Genomic DNA, 11,258 nt, shown 5'->3' with positions numbered 1-11,258 from the left:
TTCGACCTTTTGTCCTTCCGACCTTTCGACCTGCGACCTTATGACCTTCGACCTTTTGACCTTCGACCTTTTGTCATAGATCCGTCCCAGAGGCATAAAATGGGGTCTCAGGGGCGCTTCTGGCGATTTCAGAGATGTTTTAGGATGTTACAAGGGCTTTAGGACAGAATATCCATTCGACCTTTGGCCCATTCGACCTTTTGTCACATTCGACCTTTTGTCCATTCGACCTTTTGTCCATTCGACCTTTTGTCCATTCGACCTTTTGTCCTTCGACCTTTTTCTTTCGACCTTATGTCTTTCGATTTGACATAGATTTGTTCCAAGGGCTACCAGGAGGTCTAAGGGACATTTCAAAGGGTCTCAGGAAGGTTCTAGGGGGCCTCAGGGGCACTTCAAGAGGGTTTCAGAGGAGTTTCAGGGGGAGTTAGGAACGTTCCAAGGGGCATCAGAGAGGGTTTAGCAGATCTCTGGGGCATTTTAGGGGGTATCAGGGGGTACATAACGTCTCAGGGGCGTTTCAAGGGGTCGCAGAGTGGTTACAAGGGAGTTCCAAGGCGTTTCAGGTGGTCCCAAGGAGCTTCGGGGAGATTGCATGGAGTTTCAGGGATGCCTTAGGGCTTAGATAATTAATTATCTAAGCTTAGGGTGTTTTAGGGAGTCGCAGGTACGTTTCAGGGGATCCCAAGGGATTTCATGGGCGTACCCGAAGGTCTCCAGTTAGCCTAGTGGTTATTGCTATGGATCGCCAATCCGGAGACGGCGAGTTCGATTCCCGTTTTGGTCAGGAAAATTTTCTCGACTCCCTGGGCATAGTGTATCATTGTACTTGCCTTACAATATACAAATTCATGCAATGACAGGCAAAGAAAGCCCTTCAATTAATAACTGTGAAAGTGCTCAAAGAACACTAAGTTAAAGCGAGGCAGGCCAAATCCCAGTGGGGACGTAAATTCATGAAGAAGAAGAATTAGAAGAAGAAGAATGAGAAGAAGAAGAAGAACCTGAACGTCTCAGGGGTGTTCCAAAGGTTTCAAGGGCTTTTCAAGGGATCTCAGGGGGCATCAGAGGCGCTTCAAGGGAGTCTCAGGGAAGTTTAAAAGGGTCTCAGGGGTGCTTCAAGGGATCTTAGGAGGTTCCAATGGACTTGCAGAAGGTGTCAAAGGCATTTCAGGCGATCTCAGAGACGATTTAGGAGGTTACAAAGTCGGTACAAGGTTACAAAGGTTCAAGAGGGTCTCAGAGCGTCCATTTCAGGGAACCTCAAGGACGCTTCAGGGGGTCTCAGGGGGTTTCAAGGGGCTCAAAGGTGTTTCAAAAGGTCTTACGGGGCTTCAGGGTGTTCCAGGGGGTCTCAGGGGCGCTTCAGGGCGCTGTTGCAAAAAATCATCTCATCCATTTCCATAGTATCTAAAAAAAATCTTTTCAATAATTTTCACTTATAGTCATTTTTTATGCCTTTATTAGGCTGGTTCATTTTCTTTATAGTCATGTATAAAACGAATCGTTGACTCTAATCAGTGTACACTTCGGTCCGATGCGTCGACACGTTGACAATCCAGCGGGACGCCGGCAAAAAGGAGCTAGCCAAACATGAAACGTGTACTAGCGATCTGTCGATATTGGTCGCGGATTTCTTCAGTCTATCTGCCGGGTCGAGACTATACCCAACGACTTCATGGCACAAAAGTCCCAAATGGAGGATAACGTGCCTCTAGAGCCGGCCTTCTGATAACCAACGACTTGGCCTAACGTATACTTTTTCGAGTACAAGGGGGTTTTGGGAATGCTCCTGTGAAATTTCAAGGCATTTCAACAGCTTTTTTTCGGGTTCAAAAGTTATTTTTAGGCTTTCAGGATGTTTTCAAGCGGGTTCAGAAGCGAGTTCAGATATAACAGATAGGTTTCAATACATTTCCAAACGTTTCTCGGGATTTTAGTGGGTGTTTCTGAAAAGTTTTCGGAGGTTTCCAAGAGAGATGCAAAGGGCTTCAAGGGGGAGATTTCAGGATACTTTCAAGGCGGTTTCAGAATGGTTGAGGAGGGAGAGGTTCAAGGCGTTACATGATGTTCCACGGGGCTTCGGGCGGTTTCAGAATTATGGGGATTGGGAATGGCATCCGGAGGGCTTAGAATGCTTTTAAGGAGATTTTGGATATGTTTCAGAGGGTTTTTACGACGTTCCAAAGATTATTAAGGGGTTTCTGGTAAATTTTCAGGGTTCCATGGGCTTTTAAGTGGGCAGCAAAGCCTATTTTAATCTATATATATAAAAATGAGTTTGATGTACCTTTGAGGCAACAAAACTCACGAACGGGTGAACCGTTGTGCGGCTTCGTGGTCGTGCGGCTAGGGTCACCAAGCTCTTAGTCGCATCGTGCTGAGGAGCGCGGGTTCGATTCCCGCCGCAGCTGTCAGGAAAAGTTTTCGGCTGTGCCACTGGGCGTTGCATGCTAGTCCGTTGTCTAGTGTCGTGCTTCCTTCAAAGAGCGAAAAGCTCACTGGAAGCATTGAACGTGTCCGTGTCTTTTTTAACCGTTCAGCATGACTCTTGCATGGTGTTGGAGCCGGACCCATCCAATTCTGAATTAGTTTAAGTTGAATTTGAATCTAACTGTTATACGAATCTAGAACCCTGTTAACTCGATAACATCTCTGAGAGCAAAGATGAGATGAGCGCGCTTGCGCACACTATCCTCTGTCCACCTTCTGTGGACAACCGTGTAGGTAGTCGAAATGACCAAACAATGTAAATATTGTAAATAGCCAAATCAGTTCCAAATAACAATCCAACAGAAACGTACACGCGGTCGTCTTTTGTGTTGTCGTTTCATCCATATCACGGCCAAAGAGCCCATTTGTTCAAGTCCCCTGTTACCAAGGGACTTTGTCGTTTTCGCTGTTGCGATACTGTTATAGTGCGGTTCGACTATTTTCTAAGTTGTCGGTTACCACGACACTTAGCCGTTTCGTTGTGGTGCGGTGGTGATTCGATTTAGAATCTTATTCTAAGTACCCCGTTACCAAGGCACTTAGGCAATTCCGTGTCAAGTGTCTCAGTCCGACCTTAGTGAGAAGGTGGACGAGCGTACAACGGCCTCTGGTTGAAGAACTTGTGCACGCAAAGGGCTTGTGGCGACCCAAGCCCCCGGTCAGTGATTCCGTGTTGTGTTACCGTACTTTTCCGCGCATTTCGGTGGCTGCTACGGCAGCGAAGAAAGCCCTTCGATACCTGGCAAAATTCGCGCTCGAACATTTTTTGGTCCTTCGAGCCGGATCGAAGGCCATACCGCGGTCGAAAAGTGCGTAAAAGTGTCGGTAATAGACCAAATTACTGACCACGTTGGTCAATTGTGCGGTGCCATTGTACATTGGCACAAAAGCGCCATCGCGCTTGGAGGCTGTACCAAGGCGGGTACACCTCAGGACAGTGAGTGGGAACAAACGATTCGCGCGCGCGTGTGTCGCACGGTGATATAGCTAATTAATTAGCCCGTGCAATCAAACTATAGTGCGAAAAGCCCCACCGACGGTGGGTAAAATTGTGTGTTAGTGCAAAATCTTGGCGGATACTACTCTGTGCTGTGTGGAGAATATTTCGTGGCCATCTTGCGACTCGTGGTCATCCAGGAAGGTGATTGACCCCCACGATTGCCATCGTCATCGAAGCCATTTTCGACGCCACTGAAGTTACCCCGTTCCCCGCCGCTGCTGCACCATACTCTTCGCGGTTAGTGGTGGTTCATAAACTGCCACTGGGGTTGGAAGGACCATCGAAGCATCAAAACCCGGTGAGTTCTTTCCATTTTCTATGCATGTGGCTTGCAGTAGCATTTAAGAAATTTAGTGAAAGATAATTCCAACCAATTTGAAATTTGTTTCAATTGGTTGATGAAAGTTGGGTGACTTTTTCGATTTTTTCAAGTCATTGTGGCAATTGGTGGGAGACGGTGCGCAACTCAAGTGGAATCCGTTCGCGCCCTTGATTGCGTTCCGCGTAGGATTGGGTTTGTTCGCGACGGGAAGGAGCATTCGTTCGATTAAACATCCCTTTCCCGTCGAAATTTTCGCCGCGAAGGCCAATACACCGCGACGGGAAGGATTTGATCGTTCGATAGTGTATTTGCGCCTCGCCGGTTCGGTTTCGCGAAGAAACGAGTAGCTCGCGTCGGGAAGGAGATTCGTAATCGAGTTGCTACCGTTTCCGTACGTTTTCCGTTTGTGTGCTCGCCAACAATGGCTCCGAAGGACGACAAAATCCTTACGGACAAATTGGTCCAGCGGCAGTCGTTAACCGCCATTCGAGACGCTGTTGAGAAGTTCGTTAGAGACTTCGAAGCAGTGCGGGACAGGTGTCAAGTGCAAGTGAGAATCGAGACCCTAGACCGAGTGAATGTTGCCTTTTCGGATGTGCAAGATACCATCGAACGGCTGGATCCGGAGAATCTGGAGGCACATCTGACGGAAAGAGTGGATTTCGAGCATCGATATTGCGCAGCGAAGGGGTATTTGCTGTCTAAACGCCCCACCGATGCTGCCCCAGCACAGCTGAACTCGTCCTTCGTCGCACAACCAGCCCCCTTCCACCTCCGCTTACCGCAGATCGACCTGCCACGTTTCAATGGCGATTTTTCACGTTGGTTGTCGTTTCGGGACACATTCTCGTCCATGGTCCACTCCAATGCGGACATACCAACAGTCGCCAAACTGCAATATCTGTTGCAGTCACTCGAAGGGGAAGCGAAGAAACCCTTCGAATCCGTCGAAATCGAAGCCGACAATTACGCTTGCACTTGGGACGCTTTGCTCAAGAGATACGACAACCGTCGGTTTCTCAAGCGTCAACTGTTCCGGGCACTCTACGATTTGCCAACGGTGAAGCAGGAATCTGCTAAACGCCTCCACAGCCTGGTCGACGATTTCCAGCGCCATGTACGGGCCCTGGCCAAACTCAACGAACCCGTGGAGCATTGGGATACGCCGTTGGTGAATATTATGTCGTACAAGCTGGACCAATCCACGTTACGAGCCTGGGAGGAGAAGACAAGTACGCAGGATGATGTCAAATTCGACGAGCTGGTGGAGTTCCTCTACCAACGTGTGCGAGTGCTGAATTCCGTCGGCTACGAGCATCATCAGCAGCCGGCACCGCCGTCAAAGGTGGCCGGGACCACCCCGAAGTCCGCCAAAATCAAGTTCGCAGCCAGCGCCGCTGCATCCTCCAATACAACGCCAACATGTCCCCTGTCGTGCCCCGACAATCACGTTCTACGCAACTGTCCCATCTTCCTTGGGAAGGATGTACGCCTTCGCCGAGAGCTCGTAACGCAGAAGCGGTTGTGCTGGAATTGTTTGGGCAGTGGGCATCAATCAAAGAAGTGTTCGTCGAAGTTCACTTGTCGCACGTGTCGTGAGAAACATCACTCGTTACTGCACGATCCTGCTCTATCGAAGTCGCCGAGTTCCTCAGTGTCATCATCAACCTCAACTCAGCAACCGGCTCCATCCACAAGTGTGGAATCCCAGAGCTCCGCTCCTCCCCAAGTCAGCATGGTAGCCCAAACTGCATGCAACACGGTTTTGTTGGAAACGGTTGTCCTCAACGTGATCGATGACCACGGCAATGAGCACCGGGCGAGGGCCTTGTTGGACTCGGCCTCCATGTCCAACTTCATTTCGAAGCCATTAGCGAAGCTACTTTTCAACCCCCGGTCGAAGGTGGACATATCCATAGCAGGTATCGGTCTCTCCACGCAGAACGTGAAAAGTGCAATAACCGCCACAGTCCAATCGAGAACACAGGAGTTTTCGACGAAGTTGGAGTTTCTCATCCTCAAGAATCCTTCGGCACAGCTGCCGACCATTCCGATCAACATCTCGTCGTGGAATATCCCGAAGGTTGCCCTAGCAGACCCCCAGTTCCACGTTCCAGGAAGGATAGATCTTGTCATCGGAAGTGAAGCCTTCTGGGAGCTCCATAGTGGTCGGAAGATACCGTTAGGAGACGGACTTCCATGGCTGACTGAAACGCCATTCGGATGGGCCGTCGCTGGGACCGCATCAAGCCAATACAACTGTATCCCTCGGATCTGTAACCTTTCTACGAAAGATGATCCCCTAGAAGCCACTCTCCAACGGTTCTGGGAAATCGAGGACATTTCCGACGGTCCTGCGCGGTTGGTGGAAGAGAACCGGTGTGAAGAGCACTACGCAACAACTACGACTCGTGATCCATCAGGGAGGTTTATCGTCAGTCTTCCTCGAACCGACAATCCAATGGTTGTCCTAGGAAGCTCCAAGGAAATCGCAGATCGCCGTCTTCTGAGTGTCGAGCGGCGTCTCGAACGTGTTCCTGCTACCAAGGACGCGTACCACCGCTTCATGGACGAATACCTCCAGCTTGGACACATGAAGAAGCTCGCAGAACCGGTAGATGATAGTCAACCCCATTGCTACATCCCACACCATGCCGTCTTCAAAGAGTCTAGCACGACAACGAAGGTCAGAGTCGTTTTTGACGCTTCGTGCAAGACGTCGTCCGGATATTCGCTGAACGACACGCTTTTGGTCGGCCCAGTCGTACAGGAAGACCTGTACTCAATTATTCTGCGTTTCCGCATTCGCCGCATTGCTATCGTCGCCGATGTAGAGAAAATGTATCGGCAGATGCTGCACTTCCCCGAGGATCGCAGATTTCTAAGAATTCGTTTCCGTGAGAGCCCCAGCGATCCAATATCCACCTACGAATTGCAGACAGTGACCTACGGTACTGCCTCTGCCCCGTATCTCGCCACGAAAACTCTGCAGCAGATAGCTCATGATAATGGACATCTGTATCCAGCTGCTGTAGACCCAGTGATTCACGACTGCTACGTCGATGACCTGCTGTCTGGAGCTGACGATGTGGAATCAGCCATTCAAGTGCGGGAACAAGTGACGTTTATGCTCAACACTGCTGGCTTCCCAATCAAGAAGTGGGCGTCGAACGTTCCGGAAGTTCTCGCCGGTGTTCCAACGGAAGACCTGGCCCTACAACCACTGCACGATCTCCAGGACGAGCAGGCCGTTTCCACTCTGGGTCTTGTGTGGGAACCGAGAACCGACACATTACGGTTCAAGGTCCAACTGCCACCACCGGCTGCGGTACTAACAAAGCGGAAAGTGATGTCATACATCGCCCAAATCTTCGACCCACTCGGTCTCGTGGGTCCTACCATCGTAGTTGCAAAACTCTTCATGCAGCGTTTGTGGGCGCTGAAACACAACGGAGAAACTTGCGAATGGGATTCACCGCTTCCGATCAAGCTTCAACAGGAATGGAAGGAATTCCACTCCACGCTACACATGCTAGGCGAGGTTCGAGTTCCTCGATTCGCATCTCTTTCGAATGTCATCAACCTCCAGCTCCACTTCTTCTCCGATGCCTCCAAGGGAGCGTATGGCTCCTGCTGCTACGTACGAGCTGAAACAAGAGATGGTGTGTCAGTGCAGCTGCTAACTGCGAAGTCAAAGGTAGCTCCACTATCTAGCCGTCATTCCATCGCCCGGCTGGAACTATGTGCAGCGCGACTGTCGACACAGCTGTTCCAGAAAGTGTTGGCCGCCCTGAAGATACCAGCTCCAGCTTACTTCTGGACGGACTCCACTACGGTTCTCCACTGGTTACGGTCACCACCTAGCCGTTGGAAGGCATTCGTAGCCAATCGAGTGTCACAAATCCAGCATGCAGTCGCCGTGAGTCGCTGGAAACATGTTCCTGGCATCGACAACCCAGCAGACGATATCTCACGGGGATTGAATCCAATCGACATTCTGCAATGCAAGCGTTGGTGGAACGGTCCTGACTGGTTGACACTCTCTCCGGCGAACTGGCCGAATCTCCTTCCGACCGATGAAAACGCCGAAGCTTCCACCGAAGAGATGCGGAAGGTCTCGGTAGTTTCGATGGGCGTCGTACAAAGCGGTTTCCACGACGAGCTGTTCGCCCGTTTCTCCAGCTTCTCTAAGCTTCGTCGTGTCCCTGCGTTCTGCTTGCGATATCGTCGATCTTTGCAAGAACGCGCCACGTTACGCCGCACCGATCCGGACAAGTTCAATCAGCTCACCCTCAACGATGGGAAAGTCGCTCCACTTACCTCCGTAGAACTACAAACCACGGAGGTGCACCTCTGTCGTCTCGCACAACGTCAGTCGTTCGCTGAAGAACTTTCGGATCTGGCCAGCGGGGAAAGAGTCACCAAATCGTCAGCGTTGAAATGGCTGAAACCGTTCGTCGATCAGAACGGCCTTATTCGTGTCGGTGGCCGGCTGCGCAACGCCGCCCTCTCTGACTTTGTCAAGCACCCGATCGTGCTTTCTGCCAAACATCCGCTGTCGACTCTGCTGGCTAGTTTCTTTCACTTAAAGCTACTGCACGCAGGCCCTCAACTCCTGCTAGCCACGCTGCGCCAGAAATATTGGATTCTCGGCGGCAGAAACTTAACAAAATCCGTCTTTCACCATTGCCACACTTGCTTTCGTAGCAAGCCCACACTAGTCCAGCAGAGCACAGCGGATCTACCGGCATCCCGAGTCTCACCAACTCGACCCTTCTCCGTCTGCGGCGTCGACTATTGTGGATCGTTTTTCATCAAGCCAACCGTCCGCAATCGTGCACCAACGAAGGCCTACGTCGCAGTTTTCGTCTGTTTTGCTACGAGGGCCGTTCACATCGAACTGGTGAGCGACCTTACCACGGCTGCTTTTCTGGCAGCGCTTCGTCGTGTCGTCGCCCGCAGAGGAAGAATCGCCGAGCTGCACTCGGACAATGCGACTACGTTCAAAGGTGCGTCTCACGCACTCAACCGCGTCTACCAGATGCTGAAGGTGGACAATGACGACCGAGACAGGATCTTTAACTGGTGCTCCGAGAATGAGATTCGGTGGAAATTCATCCCGCCGAGAGCGCCACACTTCGGAGGCCTGTGGGAGGCCGCCGTCAAGTCAGCGAAGAAGCACCTGCTCAAGATTGTCGGCAACAGCAGCATCGCCTACGAGCCGATGGTAACTCTTTTGGCCCAGGTCGAGATGTGCCTGAACTCCCGTCCGCTGACGCCGATGCCGAGTGAGCCGTCGGATCTGGAGGTCTTAACACCTGGACACTTTCTCGTCGGGTCTAACCTGCAAGCGGTACCCGAAGTTGACCTACGTGAAATTCCCGACAACCGTCTGGAATCGTACGAGCTTGTCCAGAAGCACCTGCAGAACATCTGGGCTCGCTGGTACCCGGAATATCTTCAGCAGCTGCAGTCCCGAGCTACCAAGGGCTGCAATCCTCCGGTCGCCGTTGAGGTTGACCGCATCGTCGTCATCAAGGAGGACAATGTCCCTCCTGCCAGCTGGCCGCTCGGAAGAATAACCAAGCTTCATCCGGGCAAGGATGGTGTCGTCCGAGTAGTGACACTGCGGACTGCACCGGGAAAGGACATCGTTCGAGCGGTAGCGAAGATCGCCCTTCTGCCGTCACCGGATCCAAGTCTTTAAACCGTTCCAGGTAGAGCAACCCGCAAGGGAGAACTTGCTCGAAGCGCACCTGCGCTTAGCACAGGTAATTGCGGTTCCAATAACCCTAAGCTGAGTTGTTCGATCTACCTGGTCTTTTCTTTTTGTTCCCGGTCTGTTCGAGGATCTACGACGGAGCGATCACCGGCACCAGTTCCGATGTCCAGTCCAGCCCACAACAACCAACCAAACTGAATTCGTCCAACGTGAATTTTTGGAACACCTCCGTGTTCCAAGGTGGCCGGAATGTTGGAGCCGGACCCATCCAATTCTGAATTAGTTTAAGTTGAATTTGAATCTAACTGTTATACGAATCTAGAACCCTGTTAACTCGATAACATCTCTGAGAGCAAAGATGAGATGAGCGCGCTTGCGCACACTATCCTCTGTCCACCTTCTGTGGACAACCGTGTAGGTAGTCGAAATGACCAAACAATGTAAATATTGTAAATAGCCAAATCAGTTCCAAATAACAATCCAACAGAAACGTACACGCGGTCGTCTTTTGTGTTGTCGTTTCATCCATATCACGGCCAAAGAGCCCATTTGTTCAAGTCCCCTGTTACCAAGGGACTTTGTCGTTTTCGCTGTTGCGATACTGTTATAGTGCGGTTCGACTATTTTCTAAGTTGTCGGTTACCACGACACTTAGCCGTTTCGTTGTGGTGCGGTGGTGATTCGATTTAGAATCTTATTCTAAGTACCCCGTTACCAAGGCACTTAGGCAATTCCGTGTCAAGTGTCTCAGTCCGACCTTAGTGAGAAGGTGGACGAGCGTACAACGGCCTCTGGTTGAAGAACTTGTGCACGCAAAGGGCTTGTGGCGACCCAAGCCCCCGGTCAGTGATTCCGTGTTGTGTTACCGTACTTTTCCGCGCATTTCGGTGGCTGCTACGGCAGCGAAGAAAGCCCTTCGATACCTGGCAAAATTCGCGCTCGAACACATGGTTTGATTCGTATTCATGGTGGCTGTGTTTATATGTACAAAAAAGTTACGAAAATTAACTAGAAAAGTAAGAAAATTGATAAAGTACTGATTTTCGTGAGCTGGGAAGGAAATCAACACGATTGAAATGAAACCAATCTAGAGTGCGGTGACGTTATGACCTCAACAGTTGTCAAACCACCACAGCTTGGCAAGACGAAGTTTGCCGGGACAGCTAGTTCTTTATAATTTTGTAGTTTTGTAATAAACCGTGGCACTCATGTATCCGCAAGATATCTACATCAGCCGTTCAAATGAATTACTCACTGTTAACATTTGGAAAGCGTTCACCAATTGTAGCATCACCCTACTCTAGACAAAACGGTTCAAGTGAAATTTCACTCTACATTTTAATTATCCCATCCAATCGGCTGAACATCCAGGACGAACCATTTATTTGATTAATCAATTCCCTAGCGGAAATCGGTTTTGCATTTTCCCAATTGTACCCTTCACAGTCTATCTCCACTACACTCCTACCTACCTAAGCTTGTGCCCAGGCCCAACCAAACCAACTCCAGTAGAGGCTCCACAGAGCTCGTTTTTCATCTACGTCGAGTAGTTCCGGAAAGCAAACAATCGGGGGCTGTACGGCGGCGTCATCGTCACCATCCAGCACCACCACCGCCATCGTACACCGACCGCCATGGATGGGAAACGAAACGAGCCTCCAACACGAGAGGACCACTTGAAGTGTTTCTTTGCCTTTTGCTTCAATTTCTTTCATTTCCCG

The 11,258-nt window shown here is 50.5% G+C and overlaps 2 protein-coding genes across 3 annotated transcripts in view; both read left to right on the top strand.

Annotated features, from left to right (window-relative positions):
* The window catches only part of LOC109398757 (neural cell adhesion molecule 2), a 642,607-nt gene that overhangs the window by 36,845 nt on the left and 594,504 nt on the right, over positions 1-11,258 (top strand). The window lies entirely within an intron of this gene.
* Positions 2,738-9,889, top strand: LOC109412341 (uncharacterized). The gene has a single exon (XM_062859306.1). The coding sequence runs from the start codon at positions 4,237-4,239 to the stop codon at positions 9,520-9,522; it is 5,286 nt and encodes a 1,761-aa protein (XP_062715290.1). The 5' UTR covers positions 2,738-4,236; the 3' UTR covers positions 9,523-9,889.

The sequence above is a fragment of the Aedes albopictus genome, chromosome 3 (assembly GCF_035046485.1).
Source record: "Aedes albopictus strain Foshan chromosome 3, AalbF5, whole genome shotgun sequence".
Classification (NCBI taxonomy): Eukaryota; Metazoa; Arthropoda; class Insecta; order Diptera; family Culicidae; genus Aedes; species Aedes albopictus.
Note: the sequence above shows the minus strand (reverse complement) of the source record. Positions and strands in the feature narration are given on the sequence as shown.